The sequence below is a fragment of the Oryctolagus cuniculus genome, chromosome 4 (assembly GCF_051225735.1).
Source record: "Oryctolagus cuniculus isolate XC-2025 breed Fujian yellow rabbit chromosome 4, ASM5122573v1, whole genome shotgun sequence".
NCBI lineage: Eukaryota > Metazoa > Chordata > Mammalia > Lagomorpha > Leporidae > Oryctolagus > Oryctolagus cuniculus.
In genome coordinates, this window is record NC_142870.1 from 173,997,728 (window position 1) to 174,017,703 (window position 19,976).

A 19,976-nucleotide genomic window follows, 5' to 3' on the forward strand; every position below is an offset into this window, starting at 1 on the left:
ACCGCACAGGCCAGATGAGCAGCCGAGATCCAGGCTGACCCAGCTCTTAGGAGGCAGAGCACGGACTGGAGCCAAGGACCGCTGAGTGTTCATCCAGACTGAGGTCCACGCCAGAGGCCGCCAGCAGCCAGCCACATGACCTTGAACCCCGGGGCCCGCGGCTCCTTATCTGTCAGCTGGGGCCGTGGGACCGCATGATCTCGAAGCTGCCTTCCAGAAACAACATTCCAGGGTGCTCTGTTCCCCTCCCAGCCCCCAGGGCAGCCTCCCAGGCGGGGGCGCTGTGAGCTCTCCGGGGTCTGGGCTGGCTGCCGGTGCGGCCACGGTGGCTGCCGCGGGTCAGGATGGAGGACTCGGGGTTTCCTGGCTTCTCGGCCAGTGCCTCCTTCGCTCTGGCTGGTAAGGGCGGGACAGGCCAGCTTCCCTCTGGCTGATAAGGGCGGGACAGGCCTCCTTCGCTCTGGCTGGTAAGGACGGGATAGGGCAGCTTCCCTCTGGCTGGTAAGGACGGGACAGGCCAGCTTCGCTCTAGCTGGTAAGGGCGGGACAGGCCAGCTTCCCTCTGGCTGGTAAGGATGGGACAGGCCTCCTTCGCTCTGGGTGGTAAGGACGGGACAGGGCAGCGTCGCTCTGGCTGGTAAGGACGGGACAGGCCAGCTTCCCTCTGGCTGGTAAGGGCTGGACAGGCCAGCTTCCCTCCACCTCCGCGGCAGCTCCTTCCTCAGCCGCACACCCGGGGTGGGGCAGGGGAGTGCTCCCAGCAGGTCTCTGAGCTGGGTGGTCCATGGCGCAGCCTGCTCGCTGGGGGTGAAGGGGGCGGACTCTGGCAGCCATCTGGCCTCGCCTTGCCTCTCGGTTTCTCCATCTGTAAAATGGGGACAGTTGTTGGAGGCTTGAGTGTGAGGACATGACAAGCACACGGCCTGGCCCCCAGGAAGGGCTGTGTGAGGTGCGGCTGGGGCGCTGCTCTCGCTGGCGGACGCTGGCCAGGCCCCTGTGGCTGGATGCCAGCCGAGGGGACAGCTACAGCAGGAACCAGCGGGCAGCACCAGGCCGCTGTCAGTCTCCCTTGGAGAGGGGACCACCCTGCACCTCCCAGAACAGCCTTCTCCCCCCCATTGAAGCAGTTCCCCCGTAACCACAGTCGGGCTCACAGGTGGCCAGGATTCTTATTCACCACAGACTCCGTCTCCAGGGAGGCCACGTCGCGTCCTTGTCATTGTCCTGGTCACACGCGGCCCAGGAGTTCCCAGGAGGTGCAGGACCAAGCCCCAGCCACTCTGCTGCCCCCAAGGCGGAGGCGGAGACTGGGACTGCTGCTCATCCCCTGGCCCGGCCTCTCCCGCTCACTCCCGAGGCCCCTGTGGCATCCTGTGTGCCAGCGCCTCCCGCCCGGAGCACATTCCTGCCGCCGGCTGGGTTGCGGCCCTGCTCCTGCCTTCCCCCCTCTCCCTGGAAACTGGCAGGGCAGGGAGCTCTGTCCCCGCCCCTTGGAGACGGATGCATCACCCAGGAGTCACAGGGTCTGTTCCTCTGAACCCCAACCAAGGCTCCGGGGTGGCCAGGCCTGGGGAGCGCCACCCAGGGGCACCTGCAGACGAGCGCTTTCCCGTGGTCAGTCAGCTGATGGCCCGCGGAGCCCTGCGTGCTGCCTGGTGGAGTGGCACAGCCATGCTTGTTCCAAACGCCAGCGTGTGCTGCGCAGGCCCCAGGAGGGGGCGACCCCAGCCGCACCTCGCCACCCCCACATTGGCCAGCTCCATAGGAATCAGCACAGTGGCCATCTTTGGAGGGCTGGCGGGCAGGGACTGCCCGGGGCTGGGGCCCGGGTAGGGGGGCCTTGCTGCTGGGACGGACGCGCTCTGACTTCCCCGGCGTGCTCGCTGGGCGCTGTCACTGTCATCGGGAGCTGCACCCCTCGGCTTGGCGCACCTCGGTGAATGCCAACAGTGTCAGGCTAATGAGTAAGCGCCTCGCTGTGTCGGGGAACTGCGTGTTTTGGGAAGTGAGAATGATGCGTGAGTGGATGACATCGCCCTCCGTCCTCAGACTTGACCAACCCTTTTATTCAAATGTACACCTTTGGGAATCAACACGTGCCAGGAGCGAGCCGTTCTGGGGCTCAGGGTTTGCCAGAGTTATGGGCGTCTCCTAGGCATGCTCATCGCTCTGTTCAGCTGCGTCCTGAGGTGGGACCCAGAGGCTGGGCCAGATGGCGGGTCTAGTTTAACGGCAGAAGCGGCGTCAGATCACTCGCCCGGAGTCCTTGGCTGCATGGTGGGGGCCGCCCAGGACTGCCGCGGGCACGTTCAGAGTGTGCCGTGTGAGCTCACGGAGCTCCGGTTCCAGTTCGCCGCATCTCATGGACCTGCCACGTGTTGCCTTTTCTGGGGTACTTGGGGTCTCAGGAGCCACGTCCTGGTGGTGCTGCTCCGTTATGTCCGCTGGGATGGCCAAGCGGGAAGGCGCGTGCGGGCTCCACACCCCGCCTGTGCGGCCAGGGCCTCCGGTGGTGACGGCTCTGGGCACTGGCTGCTCCCACGGCCTCTTTCCACTTCCAGGTGGGCCAGGAGAAAGGGAACTGCTCCTTCCAGAGAAACCCGACGCCCTGCATCGTCCCGCAAGAGCAAGGCAGCATCTTCCACACGATCTTCGCTTTCTTCACCAAGTCCGGGAGGAAAGTCCTGGTAAGGGCGTGTGCAGCGGCCGGGCGGCGGGGTGGCTGGGGCGGCTGGGCGGCGTGGCGGTTTCCGTGGCGGAGCCAGCTCTGTGTGCTGTCTGCTGTTCCCCCGGCCTGGGTTTCATCCGTGGACAAAGCTGTGGACCGCGCAGAGTTTGTGGTCTGAGGTTTCGGTCGCAGCGTTCACTTCACGTCCAGATGCCAGGCCCTGGGAGGGGAAGCCTCTGCGGCGACCGAGTGAGATGTGTCTCCAGCTAGAATGAGAGGCTTGGAGGGGCGTCTGGTCTCTGCTACGTGGACTTGGGCTGAGGACTGTAGCCCCTACCTGACACATCAAGGAGATGCGGGTCCACATTTCAGACCCCGCCACACGAAAGGGAAAGGTTACACTTTCCCTGGTGATGGTGGGTGTTTGCGCACGTGTCAGCCCTGTGGTCTACCCCACGTGAATGTCGGGGATGGTGTGTGCCACCGCACGGGCGGAAACTGTAACGTGAGAGGGGCCTCTCGTGCTTCCAGAATTGTCCCCGTGTTTCTCTGAGCAGGCGATTCTGCCTCCTTGTGCAACCCAGCCTTTCGGTAGAATGAATTTTGCCGGACTGGGTGGGCGCGCTCCCGGGTGCCCTCTAGTGGCAGCAAGGAACGCTCGCATCTTCCTGGGACTGCCTTTGCCACGGAGGCTCCCGGGAGGGCTGCTCTGTGATTGTGGGCTGTGGGCTTTGCCCGATGCACTGAACGGTCCCCGCTCTGTGTCCTCAGGACTGCGGAAACCCGGGAGTCCCCTGCCTGACGATGCACTGTAACCTCAGTGCTCTGGCGAGAGAGGAGAGCCGTACGATAGACGTGTTCCTGCTGCTGAACACAGAGGTCCTGAAGAAGGTAACCTTGACCGTGGGCTCCGTGTGCAGGCACAGGAGCCGGCGCTCCCTGGAGGGCTGCTGCCGCGAGGGCCACGGCTGACTGTGCTGCTGGGCGATGCCAGGGGACGCTTCCAGACCCGGGGACCCCAGGGCTGACCCCCGGGCCTTGGGCAGCACCCGGGCTTCCTCACTCTCCATCTTCATTGGAGCCCGTTCCCCCAGTGGACGGGTTGCACATTTAAGTCTCCGGACTTCGCTGTGCGTCCGATTTTCCCTGGAGACCTCAGGAACCGAATCCCTCGGGTGTGGCGTCCGATCCTGCAGGCTGACAAGCCCCCGGTGAGGCTTGTGCGGCTGGTCTGGGTCCTCCCTAGGTCAGGGGTCGGCACACCTTTCCCGTACAGAACCTGCGGCAAATCCTTTCGACTTCCCAGGCCTGGCCTGCCCGGGCGGCTGCCGGGGTCTGCCATGTACATTCTGACGGCAGCCATAGAGAATACACCAGTGGGCGTGGCTGTGTGCCGATAAAACTTTGTTTACAAAAACAGGCAGGGGGCCAGATTTGACCCACAAATCTGGTTTGCTGACATTTATTTAAATCAGAGACGCTCACAACTTTTGAACTCAGGTCACTTTTATTACGAGTTTATGAGAAGTGGCTTATAAAAAAAATACCCCAGCCAGTGGATTGGTGGCCCTTGAAGAATCATAGAGATTTACTAGGATTTATTTTAAGCAAGAACCGCTGAGTTGGAGAGGCCACTTCCCACAAGACGCTATAAAAATAATTACACATGAAGATAAAATATGCACGTTAGCCGCAGAGACGCTGTTTGTTTGCCCCGGGAGAGGCTGAGTGTGTTCCTCTGCGAAACCCGTTGTGTGCGCGTGGTGTCCTGCGAAAGGCCGCTCCCAGGCTGTGCTTCCCCGAAACACAGGACAGACGGGGGGGGGCACCAGGGCAAGCCTCCCACCTCCTGTCTGCAGCCGTCGGGCGGAGCTGTGCCCAGCTCCGGCCACCCTGGCTTGCCCTCCAGGGACGGGGTTAGGGGCCGACTGGGCTGGCACGCAGGGGCCCCGCTGCACCGAGGGCAGTGTTGGAGCCGGGGCCAGGCAGAGCCAAGAGCACCACCACCGCCACCCACAGCCTCTGCTTCCCCAGGGAGCCTGCAAGCCCCTTCCTGGCCCACGTCCCAGCTCAGGTGGAGGGCCGGCCTTCGGCTCCTGGCCTGACCCTGTCGGTACAAGCGGCCCTGCTGCTGACGGTTTTATTCCCTGTGCCACGCCCACTGCCACTGTCAACACAGCCACTCGGATATCTCCGGGCGACCCCACGGCTGCTGGTTACACTCAGTGCGCTGTGCCCAGTGTGACCTGTGCGGGGCCCCGTGTCGAGGGGCACGCCCACGGTCTGCCGTCCCCTCGGCTCAGCCAGGCCCGTGGGGGTCTGGGCACAAGAGCTTAGAGCCACAGGGTGTCCCACGGGGCCTCAGAGGTGTATTCTCCTGGGAGCAAAAACCAACAGAGACCACAGTGCCGGAGGAAGAGCCCCTGGGCGAAGCGAACTGGAAGCCGGATGGGGCCGAGCTGCTCCCCTCCCCCTCCTGGAGCCCTAGATGTAAGGTGTGGGGCTGCCCCGACTCAAGATTGGAAACACGGCGTACCCTGGTCCTGGGATCGCTCGATACAGACTGGGCACTGCAGAAGTGAGCTGACCAGACTGTCAAACATCTGTTTACAGCTGTTTTTGAGGGAACATGGGCACAGGAAGGCCCGGAGAAGTGCAGGAGCCGGGTGCCCCCCGGGAGAGTCTGGTTTCTTCGGCAGGGAGTCCAGGGGCCCCCCGGAACTTTCTGGAGAGGAAGTCCTCCCTTTCCTAGTTCCCTGTGGGTGTAGCCAGCGTGGGTGCTGTGAGCCTGTCTCAGCCCACCTCCGGCCGCTGGGACCGAGTGCCTGTGACCATTTGCTGCCAGCACCTGCCCGGCGTCTGAGCCGGCCTCCTGGCGGTGGTGAGGCGGGCGGGGGCCTCGGCAGGTGTGCTGGCTCAGGTCTCTTCGCGGGCCCCACCCTCCAGACCTCATCCACCCCTGACGGCCCCCAGAGTTCCCTCTCCACATGCCACTCACACAGAACCGTGAGGATTAAGTTCCCAGGACACAGACCCCCGGAGGGAGTCCCGCGCGGCCGCCAGCTGAGTCAATGCGGTGGTGTCCCTGGCAGGCCTCGGCACCGGGCACCCGGCGGGGAGAGGCCGTGCCGCCCCCCCCTCCAGTTCCCCGCCCTCTGTTTGCACACAGAAGCCACGCTCCGTGGCGAGTGCGTCGGCTTCTGTTCCACCAGCTGAGAGGTCCTGGCTGCCCCGGGCCACAGCTTTGCCATCCCCTGTCTTTCCCCAGCGCCTTCTCATAACGGCTCTGGAGCTGCGTTTTCCGTGTCTGGATCGGTGGCTTTGACCGTGAGCCCCGGCAAGGCGTCCGACTGCCACTCTGGGGTCTTCCACACGTCCGTGGCCCCCAGCCTCCTTCTGCTCAGGCCTAATTAATAAGCCAGTGTCGTCCCATTCCTCACCCCTCTGTCAGTGCTAAACAGCCTTGACTCGAAGCAGGGTCCTTCAGGAGCGAAGGAAGAGTTGAAAGTAACTCACGCAGGGCCTGCGGGCTGTGGTCGGGGCAGGAAGATGCCCACGAGATGTGATTCAGGGGCTGGCCGCGCCACGCCACGCCAGGCCTGCGTTTGCTGTGCGCAGTTCGGCGTGATTCGTCCTCAGCTCCCCATGAGGACATCAGTGTCCACGTCCAATAGCTGGCTCTCACCACTTGGAGACCACAACATGCATGCTTCCATGTGTGGGTGTCGACACCATCCATGGCCCTCGGGACCCACCATGATCCAAAAGAAGGAATTCCCATTCGAGACGCCGGCGGCTCGTGTGTGTGCGGTGCCGGCCTGGGGAGAGCCGAGGTCTGGGCTGCGGAGGACCTTGGCGTTGTCCGTCCTGCCCCAGGCTTGCCGAGGCCCAGCCGTCGTCCTGGAACCATGGGGCCAATGCAGTCCTGTTGTTCCCCCCACAGGACAGTTCCTCTGTCATCCAGTTCATGGCTCCGGCCAAGGTGAAGGTGGACCCTGCCCTGCGCGTGGTGGAGCTAGCTGATGGGAACCCGGAGGAGATGATGGTGAGTTGGCCGCTCTTGGCGGGGGCGGGGGGGGGGGGACTGGCTGGAGGCTTGGGGCTGGAATTGGAGGGTACAGACCACAGGGTTGGACCCCAGACCGCAGCTTCCCCATGGAGACCGTCTGTGCTTTGTGGTGGCCCTTGTTGTGCAGGGTGCCATGGTTATGTGGACGTCTCCTGCGTGATTGGCCCAAGGACAGAGAATTTGGGAACACTCTGGAGGGGGCAAATCCACTCTGAAACCGGGACTATTTTTATCTCTCTTGGCCTTTTCCCTCCAAGCCTCCTCTGCCTTCCCAAACACTTCGCTCCATGGATAAACACAGGCTGTTTTAAAAACAAGTTGTTTGACTCACTCGAGGAGGTCACATCCCAGTGCCAAAGACCCAGAAACTTCTCTCCCGCACCGCCCACTCTCTTGTCCTCGGCACGCCGGCCTCGCGCACACGGCACAGGGCGTGGCTGTGGGAGAGGCGGGCAGGAACGTGGCTGAAGACGCCTCCTGCCCTTTATAGCAGGGCCTGGGGCGGGAGTGGCTCCTCCACGGTTTGACACCTGCGCTCGGCTCCTGGACGGGGGCAGGGGCGGGGGGAGAGCGCAGCCCACGAGCTGCTTTGCCACCAGGCTGTGCAGTGTCACTGTGTGCGTCCCCTCCTCTGGGAGACGACCTCCCTGGGAAGTCAGGGTTGCCGTGACGCATGGACAGCTCTGAGAAGCGCCTCATGGCCCCGTGCTAACGTATCTGCTGACAGAGAGAGAGCACGCGTGTTGGGATGCCGTGGTGGGGGAGTTGAAGGATTCATTCAGAAAACAAATCCTTGGGGGCTTCAGCAGGATCCCAGGCCTGCTGCTGTTCAGGGCGGTCGTGAGCACGTCGGGAGTCGGCGTGCCTGGGCGTGTGTGCCCGGGCGGGCCGCACACTCCCCACGCAGGGCGGGGCTGCAGCACCTGCGTGGGCCTGTGCAGGGGCTGTCCAAGCTCTAGCCTGTTCCGTTTGTATTTGTTTCAGAGGTAGAGAGAGAGGTGCTCCTGTCCGCTGGTCCTTCTCCCACACGCAACCAGGACTGGGCCAGGCAGAGCTGGGAGCTGGAACCCATCCAGGTCCCGACCCAGGGCAGGGCGGGGGTGGGGCAGGAACCCAGTCACTTGAGCCATCACTGCTGTCTCCCAGGGTCTTCCACAAAAAGCTGGACTTGGAAGCCGAGTGAAGAACTGACCCAGGCACCAGAACCCCCAAAGCACCCGTTTTAATGACAGAAACAGCAGAGCGATGCTGGCTCCGTAGGGTCAGACTTTGGAGTGGGCTGTGCCTTGACCTCCATGCTTTCTGGCCACTGAACTCCCTGGAAAGTTCTAGAAGTCCTCCAGTACTCTCTGCATCGCTGTCGTCAAGTTTCCTAGGATGAACCATGACAGATTGTCAGGAAGACATTTCTTATGCAAAAACAAACAAACAAAAAAACTGCGTCAACTTCCAGAATTTTTTGCACCAAAATAATCGTGTATTTGTAGAAAATACACTGATTTTCATTTGTCTAAAAGGTAGAGACACAGAGAGAGACAAGAAAGCAGCTAGGCCGAGACCTGCCATCCGCTGATCCACTCCCCGTGCCTGTATTAACCGGAGCCGGGCCAGGCCGGGTCCAGGAGGCCAGAGCCAAGCGCAAGTCTCCCGCGTGGGCGGCAGGGCCCAGCCACGTGACAGCGCTGCTGCCCCCCAGGGTGAGCATTTACCCCTGTGCCAGACGCCTGCCGGATCTTAACCTTTTAACTCCACTTCCCACGTGTATACCCCGCTTTAGAGTTTGAGAATGTCTGCAGGGTGCGGTGTTTATACGAGCAGTTATGACGCTGGCTAAGATGCCCACGTCCACGTCAGAGTGCCTGGGTCAATGCCTGGTTCCAGCCCCTGGCTCCAACTTCTTGTGAATGCAAACCCTCAGAGGCAGTGGTGACGCCCAAATGACTGGGCCCCTGCCACCTCCCTACGAGACCTGGATTGAGTCGCTGACTCCCAGCTTTGGCCTGGCCAAGCCCTGGCCATTGTGGGCATTTGAGGAGTGATCCGGTAGATGGCAGCCTGTCCCTCCCCTCCCCCCGCCCCAAATAAGTTAATTTAAAAAAGAATAAAGAATGTCCTTGTAGCACAGTGTTCACAGGGAAGAGCTGTGGAAACAATGAACAGATTTCCTACCGGTGGAATCCTTTGTGTAGATGGGGAAAAATCACCGGGCACGCGGCCGTCTTAATGAGAGGAGCAAGCCGCAGACCCAGGAGGACATCGCTTACAGCGTGGCCCTGGGTGGGCTGCACGCCCCGAAATGCCACGCCCACTCGTCACTGTTCTGTTCTGAGCTCCGTGCTGACATTTCCATTATCAAGGCTTCTGGGAAGAGGCGGGCCTTTCTCAGGGCTCCTGGGAAGCAGCTAACACCCAGGAACCCCGAGCCCCCACTCCCTGCCGCGCCATGACTGCGTTTCAGTCCAGGGTGGACTGAAGGCTTTGCCACTGCAGAACCAACAGTGCCTTCCCTGCGTGTCAGCCCGGGGCCCACGGGAGGACGCCCACGGAGGCTAAGCCGCCGCATTCCGGTCGGACAAAACCCGCAAGGTGTTAGGTCAGGGACCAACTCGTCCAGGCCTTGAACAGGAAAATACTCGCATCTGGTACGGAGCAGGGTGTGGGTGAGGGGAGGAAGAAGTCAGATTTGTAACCCCACAGAGTACGTGTGGCGGCAGATTTAGCTGATAAGCAGTAACGTTCCTGCGTGTGCTTCTCTGTGTTTCTATGTTTATGCCTTGGGGTGAGCAGGGCTTTCCCGAGCTTCTGGGTGAACCCCTGGAAGTGGGCAGTAGGTGCCTGAGGCCTTTGCCTTCTCTCTTGGGGAAGAGAGCCCGAGCTGGCCGTGTGTAAGAGCGGCTGCGGCAGGTCTGCCTAGTTCCCACGGCCCCAGACCCCGAGCGCCAGGGCAGAATCACGGTGCTGGTGGCCACGTGCTCGGAATGTGTTGAAGTTCACGTTCAACCAGCCCTACTTGTCAGGGAGTCGGAGGTGAGAGGGAAAGGGGTGGAGAGGGCTGGCTAAGCGCCACTGATGTCGGGAAGATTAAGGCAGGGCAGTGCGCGTCGAGGCGCGGTGGGTCCAGCCCCCACTCGGGAAGCCCACACCCCATGTGAGTGCCACGTTCCAGTCCTGGCTGCTCTGCTTCCGATCCCGCCTCCTGCTGAGGCACCTGGGAGGCAGTGGACGCCGGCTCCAGCGCTCAAGTCCCTGCCACCCGTGTGGGAGACGCAAAGGGAGCTCCTGACCCAGCCCCAGCTGTCGCAGCTGTTTGGGGAGTGAACCAGCGGATGAAGGATCGGTTCTCTCTCTCTCTCTCTCTCTCTGCCTTTCAAATAAACAAATATTTTTTAAAAGGTTTATTTATTTATTTGAAAGTCAGAGTTACAGAGAGAGAGAGAGAGAGGGAGAAAGAGAGAGAGAGAGGGGTCTTCCATCCGCTGGTTCACTCCCAATTGGCCGCAATGGCCAGAGCTGCGCTGATCCAAAGTCAGGAGCCAGGAGCTTCCTGGTCTCCCACGTGGGTGCAGGGGCCCAAGGACTTGGGCCATCCTCCACTGCTTTCCCAGGCCGCAGCAGAGAGCTGGATCAGAAGAGGAGCAGCTGGGAATCAAACCAGCGTCCATATGGGATGCCAGCACTGCAGGCGGCAGCCCCACCCGCTACGCCACAGAGCCGGCCCTAATAAACAAATCTCTTTAAGACTGAGGGAAACAGAGCTAATCATGCCCATGGCCCTCGTTTAGAGAAGGAACTCAGAGGAGTCCGGTGGCCGCCTCTCATCTGTGGTTTTACATTCCTGCCATCCAGAGCTATTAAATGGAAACTCCAGAACTAATTTTTTTTTTGACAGGCAGAGTGGACAGTGAGAGAGAGAGACAGAGAGAAAGGTCTTCCTTTTGCCGTTGGTTCACCCTCCAATGGCCGCCGCGGCCGGCGCGCTGCAGCCGGCTCACCATGCTGATCCGAAGGCAGGAGCCAGGTGCTTCTCCTGGTCTCCCATGGGGTGCAGGGCCCAAGCACTTGGGCCATCCTCCACTGCACTCCCTGGCCACAGGGAGAGCTGGCTTGGAAGAGGGGCAACCGGGACAGAATCCGGCTCCCCGACCGGGACTAGAACCGGGTGTGCCGGCGCCGCAAGGCGGAGGATTAGCCTAGTGAGCCGCGGCGCCGGCCCAGAGCTAAGTAATTTTTAGTGTTGTTACAATCAGGTGTGACTGCTCATCTCTCACCATGCCTGTTTGCAGACTCTTACAGGAAAGCACGTGGCATCCTCACAGGCAGGGCGTGGCTCTGTACAGCCGCAGGCGGCCTCGGGTGGGGGTGTTCCGGAACGTGTTCCCTGAGGATACGGGGGCTCCTGCACTCAGAAACAAGACGCACGCAGGCTCCAGAGATGCCCGGCTCTGTCCCTGCAGCCGTGAAAGGACACGGGAGGACACGGGAGGACACGGGAGGACACGGGAGGGGTGTCGGGAGGGGCTCCCCCGATCCCTGGTTGGCTACTGCGGCCCACAGATGGGAGAACTCGAAGTCTGCACCTTCCACAGCGAGCAGTCGTGAACTGAGCTGCAGACGTCCACCAGGCAGACCACCGAGAGCCCGTGGAACCGGCTGTCACTGCAAGACGCAGGACGCTGGCGTGGACTCCTGCCATTTCCAAAGAGCGGAATGCATGGGCAGTGTGCCCGCCCCCAGATGAGCGCGTGGGCTGAGGGCCGGGGCCCACGCAGGGCGGCCTCGCTGTGACAGGATCAGAACGGGAGAGCAGTTCACGGGAGGGAGCTCCAGGCTGGGGTGCGAGCGTAGTTAGGAAGCCAGAGCGGCCGGGCTACAGGGGCAGGATGCGGGACGGTGCCCTGGGGCATCAGCAGCCGTTCGTCACCGTAACGAACACCTGGACCTCCTGAGACAGGACGGAGCTGTGTTTGACTCACTCTCGGAGGCTCAGGGTGCAAGGCCGGGCAGGGGCCGTGGGTGTGGCCGTCGGTGAGGCCGGAGGGTGGGAACAGCAGAACACACGCAGGGCAAGGCTCGTGTGGCGAGCCAGGAGACCGAGGGAGCAGCTGAGCCCCTGGGCTTTTTTTTTTTTTTTTTTTTTTTTTGACAGGCAGAGTGGACAGTGAGAGAGAGAGACAGAGAGAAAGGTCTTCCTTTGCCATTGGTTCACCCTCCAATGGCCGCCACAGCCGGCGCGCTGCGGCCGGCGCACCGCGCTGATCTGAAGGCAGGAGCCAGGAGCCAGGTGCTTTTCCTGGTCTCCCATGGGGTGCAGGGCCCAAGCACTTGGGCCATCCTCCACTGCACTCCCTGGCCACAGCAGAGAGCTGGCCTGGAAGAGGGGCAACCGGGACAGAATCCGGCGCCTCGACCAGGACTAGAACCCGGTGTGCCAGCGCCACAAGGTGGAGGATTAGCCTAGTGAGCCGCGGCGCCGGCCGCCCCTTGGCTTTTATAACCACGTCCTGTGGCCACCAGCCTCTGAGAGCACGTCCCGCTGACCCAAGGACCCCCGCCACCACCCAGCTTCAGCCTGCACAGTTGGGTCACGCACGGTTAGCAGTAAGACCCGGGGGACCGAGCCTTTAACACGGGGGCTCTGGGGACCCCAGCTGACACCCAGAACGCAGCATGCCACCCGATCCCAGCTGACACCCAGAACGCAGCATGCCACCCGATCCCAGCTGACACCCAGAACGCAGCATGCCACCCGATCCCAGAGGTGCTTGTCCTTTCCACAGTGCAGGACGCACTCATTCCACTCCCCACCTCGCCAAGGGCTCAGTGTCCCAGCACTGCTCTCAAGTCCAAGTTCAGTCTCATCTTTGAGACTCAGGGCAAACTCCTCCCGCTGTGAGCCTGGAAAAATCCGACTTCCATACCTCCAGGTCATGATCATGGGATAGCACAGGGTAGATGTTCCCATCCCAGAAGGAAGGGGCAAACTGGGAGGAACTGGGCCAAAGCAAGACCAAAAACCAGCAGGGCAAACAGGAAATCCGAGGGAGCAGCTGAGCCCCCCTGTCTGTCATAACCAGCGTCCTGGGCCACCAGCCACACGCTCCACAGCCAAGTCCACGTGGAGCGCCGGGGACACCATGGTGGGGGATGAGCTGCCGTGGGCCTGGCAGCCCCGCCATGGGGCCTGGCTGGTTGCAGCCCATAATTCACTTCTCACGGCTGGAGTCTCGTCTCCGCAGCTCCTGATGGAGAACCCTGAGGCGGCTCCAACCCCACAGTTGCACTGGGCCTTGCTCTCTCCTGTGGCTGCACCCTGGACCAGCGCTCTGCCCAGATCCTGGAGTTGTCTGAGACATCCTTAGGAACCTGGGCGGAGGCCTCCCTGCCCCTACAGCCCTCACTAGGGGGGATGGCTTCGTCTAATGCACGCCCCTTAAAAATAGCAGGACGGGTGTGGACAGGGCATTGTGGGGCAGGAGTGGACCTAGAAGCTGGACACGAGGCAGTGACCGTGAAGAGGCCAGAGGTCAGAGTGACAAGGGCGGTAGGTTGATGTGCTGGGCACATTCAGGGACTGTCCGTCCTGAAGGGTTGGGAGGGATTGGAGGACCTTCTAATCCTTATTCTATCGGAAGCCGTAGTGCCCTTGAAAAATGCAAACGCTGCCACTCTGCTCTCTAAGCCCTCGTGGGTGGACGGACAGATGGACAGACAGGGAGGAGGAGAGGGATGAGGGGGGCGGCCAGGTGAATGGATGCGGGGTGGGGGGATGGGGAGATGGACAGACGGCTGTGAGGTCGATGATGGGCGGGTGGATGGCCGCAGGACTCCCCAGGAAAGCACTTAGCTCTGTCGCTGAGTGTGTGGAGAAGTGCACTCAGCCCAGCCCCACCATCTCGGTGCCGCACAGTGAAACACGCTCATGGCTCACCTCTGTCGTGGCGGAGAGGACGTTGAGTTTATCAGGGTGGTCACTCCTGATCTGTGTCGTGAGTGGTGACCCTGGCTCGGGCGACAGGAAGACACCCATCCAAGCCCTTGTCCGTTGGCTGCGTCCCCGATGGGAAAAGCCATCACTACTTGCACAGGGAGAAAGGCCTGGAGCTGGGACTAGGGGGCACCCGGCCGTGGTGGCCGCAGGAAGTGCTTTGGGTCTGAGGCCAGGCGAGGGGCCCGGAGCTCGGACAGGGGGCCGAGCGGGCCTGGTCCTCACCTTCTTTCCACGCAGGCTCCCCACCTCTGCGCTACGCCCTGGGGTGCTGTGCTGGGTTTTCCTCTGCTGAGAGAACGGTCCATGCAGCTGGAGTAGGGAAGTGGGCAGGCTTCCAGCAGGAGGAGATGTTGGAGCCAAGCTCCATGTTGTAAAGACGTGTTGCGGTTTGGGTGTGCTTTTTAAAAAAATGTATATATTTTATTTCTTTAAGAGAGAGAGAGAGAGGGAGGGAGGGAGGGAGAGAGGGAGAGGAGACAACTTCTGTCCACTGGTTCATTCCCTAAATGCTGGCAATAGCCGGGGCCGGGCCAGTTGAAGCCAGGATCCTGGCTAAGTCCCGGTCTCCCACGTGGGAAGTGGGCCCGCCCACGTGAGCCGTCTCTGCCGCCCAGGGTTGCACTGGCAGGAAGCCGGAGCTGGAAGCAGAGTCAGGGCTCAAAGCCCGGCATTCAGCGGTGTAAGCACGGCCCAGTCACCTGCCCCCGTACTTGGCTTCACAACGTTCAGTTTAAAATTTTTTTCTGAAGAGTCAAAAGGAGAAAAGAAAGAAAGTTCCCTAAATCTCCACAAAACTCCTCCTTCCTTTCCAGTGTTCTGCCTTGTCCCGCGAAGCTGAAGTCCTGGGTTTGGTAAACGATACTGCTTTTTGTGTAACGTTAGTTAGCGTACTGTCAGTGTAGTAATGTTAGTTAGCATACTGTTAGTGTAGTAACGTTAGTTAGCATACTGTCAGTGTAGTAATGTTAGCATACTGTCAGTGTGTGTAAGGTAGTTAGCGTGCTGTCAGTGTGTGTAAGGTAGTTAGCATACTGTCAGTGTGTGTAAGGTAGTTAGCGTGCTGTCAGTGTGTGTAAGGTAGCATACTGTCAGTGTGTGTAAGGTAGTTAGCGTGCTGTCAGTGTGTGTAAGGTAGTTAGCATACTGTCAGTGTGTGTAAGGTAGTTAGCATACTGTCAGTGTGTGTAAGGTCAGTTAGCATACTGTCAGTGTGTGTAAGGTTAGTTAGCGTACTGTCAGTGTGTGTAAGGTTAGTTAGCATGCTGTCAGTGTGTGTAAGGTCAGTTAGCGTACTGTCAGTGTGTGTAAGGTTAGTTAGCGTACTGTCAGTGTGTGTAAGGTTAGTTAGCGTACTGTCAGTGTGTGTAAGGTAGTTAGCGTACTGTCAGTGTGTGTAAGGTCAGTTAGCGTACTGTCAGTGTGTGTAAGGTTAGTTAGCGTACTGTCAGTGTGTGTAAGGTTAGTTAGCGTGCTGTCAGTGTGTGTAAGATTAGTTAGCGTGCTGTCAGTGTGTGTAAGGTAGTTAGCATACTGTCAGTGTGTGTAAGGTTAGTTAGCATGCTGTCAGTGTGTGTAAGGTTAGTTAGCGTGCTGTCAGTGTGTGTAAGGTAGTTAGCGTACTGTCAGTGTGTGTAAGGTTAGTTAGCATGCTGTCAGTGTGTGTAAGGTTAGTTAGCATACTGTCAGTGTGTGTAAGGTTAGTTAGCGTGCTGTCAGTGTGTGTAAGGTTAGTTAGCGTGCTGTCAGTGTGTGTAACGTTAGCGTGCTGTCAGTGTGTGTAAGGTGTGTCGGTTTCCCCATGTCATCGCCATGTTTCTGAGAGCAAATGAAACTCAAGTGTCAGACAACAGAGGGTGACGCCTTGTCCTGGAGACGCCCTAGCCCCTGTCCCCGGGTGTGGGCCACGGGCCAGCAGCACTCGGGGACGCTTACCTGAACTGTGGGATCTCAGGTAGGAAGGAGACGAGACCCCCAGGGGCCCGCGGGGAGGCAGGCGGTGGTCGGAGCCGAGTTCCAGAAAGACAGCTCGGGCGGCAGGCGGGTGGTGCCGGGGAGCGAGGGCGAGGCCTGAACAGGGCGCTCGCTGGGCTGGCCGTGAACGAATGCAGAGTGCGGGTGTTTAGGGGTGCCAGGGCTCGGGGGGTGCCAGGCTGGGGGGTACCAGGCTGGGGGTGTTGCCAGGGCTGGGGGCGGTGCCAGGGCTGGGGGTGCCAGGCTGGGGGGTGCCAGGCTGGGGATGCCAGGCTGGGGTTGCCAGGGCTCGGGAGGTGCCAGGCTGGGGGGTGCCAGGGCTGGGGGTGCCAAGGCTCAGGGGGTTGCCAGGACTGGGGGCAGTGCCAGGGCTGGGGGTGCCTGGCTCGGTGGGAGCAGCCACAGGACCCATCTGCAGGATGCTTTGCCTCCCCGGGGCCCTGCTGTTCCTTCCTTTGGGTTTTGTTTTGTTTTCCATCTGAGATGTGACTTCTTGGAACCGCAAGCCACTCGGCTCAGCGCCGCGGGCGGCTTTGTTAGAATCAGGACAGGAGAGGAGCGCTGTGGCGGCGCACAGGCGTGCACATCAAGGAGGCGAGCCGACGGCCAGCAGGCTCCGTCCCGGGGTGCGGCGGTGCAGCCTCATCAAAGGTGCCAGACTAAACTGCAGCCCTGACCCCGCCTGTGCATCCGTCAGAGCAGACCCTGGTGCCGCGGCTGGGCGCCAGCCCCTGGCTCAGGACTCTCGCGTCTCCCTCTTCAGACCCTCACCCCGCCAGGGAGGCGTCGGAGCCCAGTGGCCTCGCCGGGACCAGGGGTCAGGCTGGCTCCTGCTTGCGCGTCTTGCTGCCACGTTCCACTGGGCAGGACCCCAGGGTTCTGAGTGTGGGAGGTGACCCTGGTGTGGCTCTGGGTCTAGTGAGGACAGAGCAGGAGGTGCCAGACCAGGCTGGGGGAGTCGGGTCCATGGATGCCCTTGGTGAGGGCTGAGACTGGCAGGGGCGGGGTGGGGGTCACACTGTGTCCTGGCCTGGGCTGCCGGCTGCACGGGTTCACTTAGCATTGAGAGAGTGGGCCTCCAGCAGGCTGCGTGCGTCAGGTGCACACTCCTTTCTCTGTGTGTGCGACACTCTGATAAAGAGCTTCTCAGGGACTCTGCGTCCTTACACCCTGCTGTTCTCTGCAGAGGCACTGGGACGTACCCATTTCACAGATGGGGAAACTGAGGCTTGAAGAGCCGAAGCCCTCGTCCACAGCACAGCCCGTGAGCCTCCACTGCTACTGCAGAAGCACCTGCTTTGTTATAGGCAGCTTTCCCTCTGTCCCCACGAAGCGAGAGGCGGTTTCTGCTCTGTCTGGTTAGCTGTGGATGATGGCCTGGGTCTGGGGTCTCTGAACGGGTCTGTGGTGGGCTGTCTGTCTCAGGGGTGACAGCCACACAGCCTCCCGCCCCAGCTGTGGGAGTGGAGACAGTGAGACAAGGACGCCGCGTTTTCTTTAGACAGCAGCCGACCTTCTGGCCAGCAGGTCATCTTTAATAAAGGCCGCGGTGAGCCAGGCACCTGCGGTGTGGGGCGAGAAACTCGGGGTGGGGAGTCTGGGGCTGCAGAGACCCGAATCCGAACCCCGACTCTGCAGAGAAGCTGTGTGGCCCAGGGCAAGTCGCTTGCTCTCTCTGGGCCTGCGTGTTCCCTTCTGTAAAATGGGTGTCAATGGAGACCTCACAGGTGGTGGCCTGGATTAGACTAGACAGTTCCAGAAGAGCACAGAGCTTGAGAGTGGACGAGAGCGAGCTGGGAGCCAGGGTTAGGGAGGCCCGGAAGCTGTCACCCGGGCTGCACGAGGGCCTCGTCGGCCGGGCTGCCCGGCCCCTGAGCCAGCTTCCCCACCGCGGCTCGGCCCTGCAGGAAGGCGCAGCCTGGACAGAGACCTGTGGCCGGGTCTGGAGCCCAGGGTGCTGGGTGCACGTCTCCCCGAGGAGCGGGCCCGGGACAGTGGCGTCTGAGGGGGGGACTTTGGCGGCAGGGGATACCATGGATGCTTTGAACATTTGCCAGACCTCCCCCCCCCCCGCGAGCAGTGGGCTGTGGTGAGCCGGCGCAGGTCCCACGGGGGTTTCCTGGCCGGCGCAGGCGGGGCTCTGATTCCTGTGCCGGCATCCACCGCGGAAATGCTCCCACGTGGTGGCCCGTTCCGAGCTGCCGTCACGGTGTCACCAGGTGTGGAGTCGGGAAGAGACGCCCACCACTGCGTTCCCGGGGAGCTGGGGGAAGCCCTGTGCGAGCAGGTGGCCAGCCCACAGCCAGCGTCGCGAGTGAGCGCCTCCCCGCCGCGAGACCCAACGCAGACCGTGGTACCCCGCGCGTGGCCCACTGAGCTGAGCACAGAACAGCGCTGTCCTCCATGGAGGCACCTCCGTGCCCTTTGTCTCAACACGAAAGTGGAGGGCGGGACGTGTCTGTCCGGAACCGAGAGCCTGGAGCTTCCTCTGGGTCTCTCCGGGTGGTTTGCTCACTGTGTGATATTTAAAGCCCAGGCGGTACCGCTGCAGCTGTCTGGAGACCTGGGGTCTGGATGGCGTGCCTGTCCAGGTCCTGCTGACCCAGCCGTTGGCCTCAACCAGAGAAGCCCGGAGCAAGGTCCCTCTTTCAGCAGCAGCGTTCTAGACGCTTCCATCTCGAGTTCTCTCTCCAGGCGCCGAGGCCGGGCTGGGCTCCCCGCGCTGCGCTGCGCCTGCCTGGGCGAGGTTGGATCTTTGTGTCTCCCCCGCAGGTGGTCTTCGAGGCCCTGCACCACCTGGAGCCCCGTGGCTACGTCGTCGGCTGGATCATCGCCATCAGCCTGCTGGTGGGGATCCTCATCTTCCTGCTGCTGGCCGTGCTACTCTGGAAGGTGAGTCTGGCCGTGCCAGCGCCACCGGCCGGCGCCAGCCCTCCTGCCTCTGCGGGCGGCAGCCGCCTGCCCGGCACAGGCACGGCTGGGACGGGAATCGTGGCCCTGTAGAGTCCGTCCACAGCTGAGGATCTGGGCCACGCCGGGTGAGAGCAGAAGTCTCAGTGCCTCCCCAAGAGAGTTGACCCCTGGGCTGGCACAGAACGGTGGGCACCTGAGGTCAAAGCCGGAGCTCCCAAGAGGAGCAGCCGGGGTGGTCCAGTGTGCCGTCTGCTTGAAGGAAAGGTGCAGGGACAACCGAGCGACTGTTTGCTCCTTTCCCCTGCGGAAGAGAAACCTGAGAAAGACTTCTGCCCAGGAGCCTGGGGGAACGGGCATGGGTGCAAGGCTAGAGAACTGGCGTGGTCGCTTCCTGGGACCCTCTCCCGACCCCACGGGCGTCTGCGGACGGTGCCTCCGGGACCCTCTCCCAGCCCCACAGTCGTCCGTGGACAGTGCCCCTGGGCCACTCTCCCAGCCCCGCAGGCATCTGTGGACGGTGCCCCTGGGACGCTCTCCCGACCCTGCAGGTGTCCATGGATGGTGCCCCCGGGACGCTCTCCCGACCCCGCGGGTGTCCGTGGACGGTGCCCCTGGGACGCTCTCCCAGCCCCACAGTCGTCCGTGGACAGTGCCCCTGGGACGCTCTCCCAGCCCCACAGTCGTCCGTGGACGGTGCCCCTGGGACCCTCTCCCAGCCCCACAGTCGTCCGTGGACGGTGCCCCCAGGACGCTCTCCCAGCCCCGCGAGTGTCCGTGGACGGTGCCCCTGGGACGCTCTCCCAGCCCCACAGTCGTCCGTGGACAGTGCCCCTGGGACCCTCTCCCAGCCCCACAGTCGTCCGTGGACGGTGCCCCTGGGACCCTCTCCCAGCCCCACAGTCGTCCGTGGATGGTGCCCCTGGGACGCTCTCCCAGCCCCGCAGGCGTCCGTGGACGGTGCCCCTGGGACGCTCTCCCGACCCCACAGGCGTCCGTGGACGGTGCCCCTGGGACCCTCTCCCAGCCCCACAGTCGTCCGTGGATGGTGCCCCTGGGACGCTCTCCCAGCCCCGCAGGCGTCCGTGGATGGTGCCCCTGGGACCCTCTCCCAGCCCCGCAGTCGTCCGTGGATGGTGCCCCTGGGACGCTCTCCCAGCCCCGCAGGCGTCTGTGGACGGTGCCCCTGGGACGCTCTCCCAGCCCCGCAGTCGTCCGTGGACGGTGCCCCTGGGACACTCTCCCGACCCCACAGGCGTCCATGGATGGTGCCCCCGGGTGCAGCAGTGCCCAGGGAACCCTGCTCGGCTCGCGTCTCACCGTGCTCTCTCGCCCTCGGGTCTAGGGTGATGTCTTTGCCTGCAACTTCA

At 61.9% G+C, this 19,976-nt stretch overlaps 1 protein-coding gene across 2 annotated transcripts in view; it reads left to right on the plus strand.

Moving 5' to 3' along the window:
• ITGA9 (integrin subunit alpha 9) overlaps positions 1-19,976 on the plus strand; it is a 302,474-nt gene that overhangs the window by 272,437 nt on the left and 10,061 nt on the right. For both annotated transcript variants that reach the window (XM_070073006.2, XM_089331343.1), the window contains 4 exons: positions 2,562-2,687; positions 3,440-3,559; positions 6,612-6,713; positions 18,469-18,588. In XM_070073006.2, coding sequence (XP_069929107.2) covers positions 2,562-2,687; positions 3,440-3,559; positions 6,612-6,713; positions 18,469-18,588 — 468 coding nt within the window. The remainder of the gene's footprint in view (positions 1-2,561; positions 2,688-3,439; positions 3,560-6,611; positions 6,714-18,468; positions 18,589-19,976) is intronic.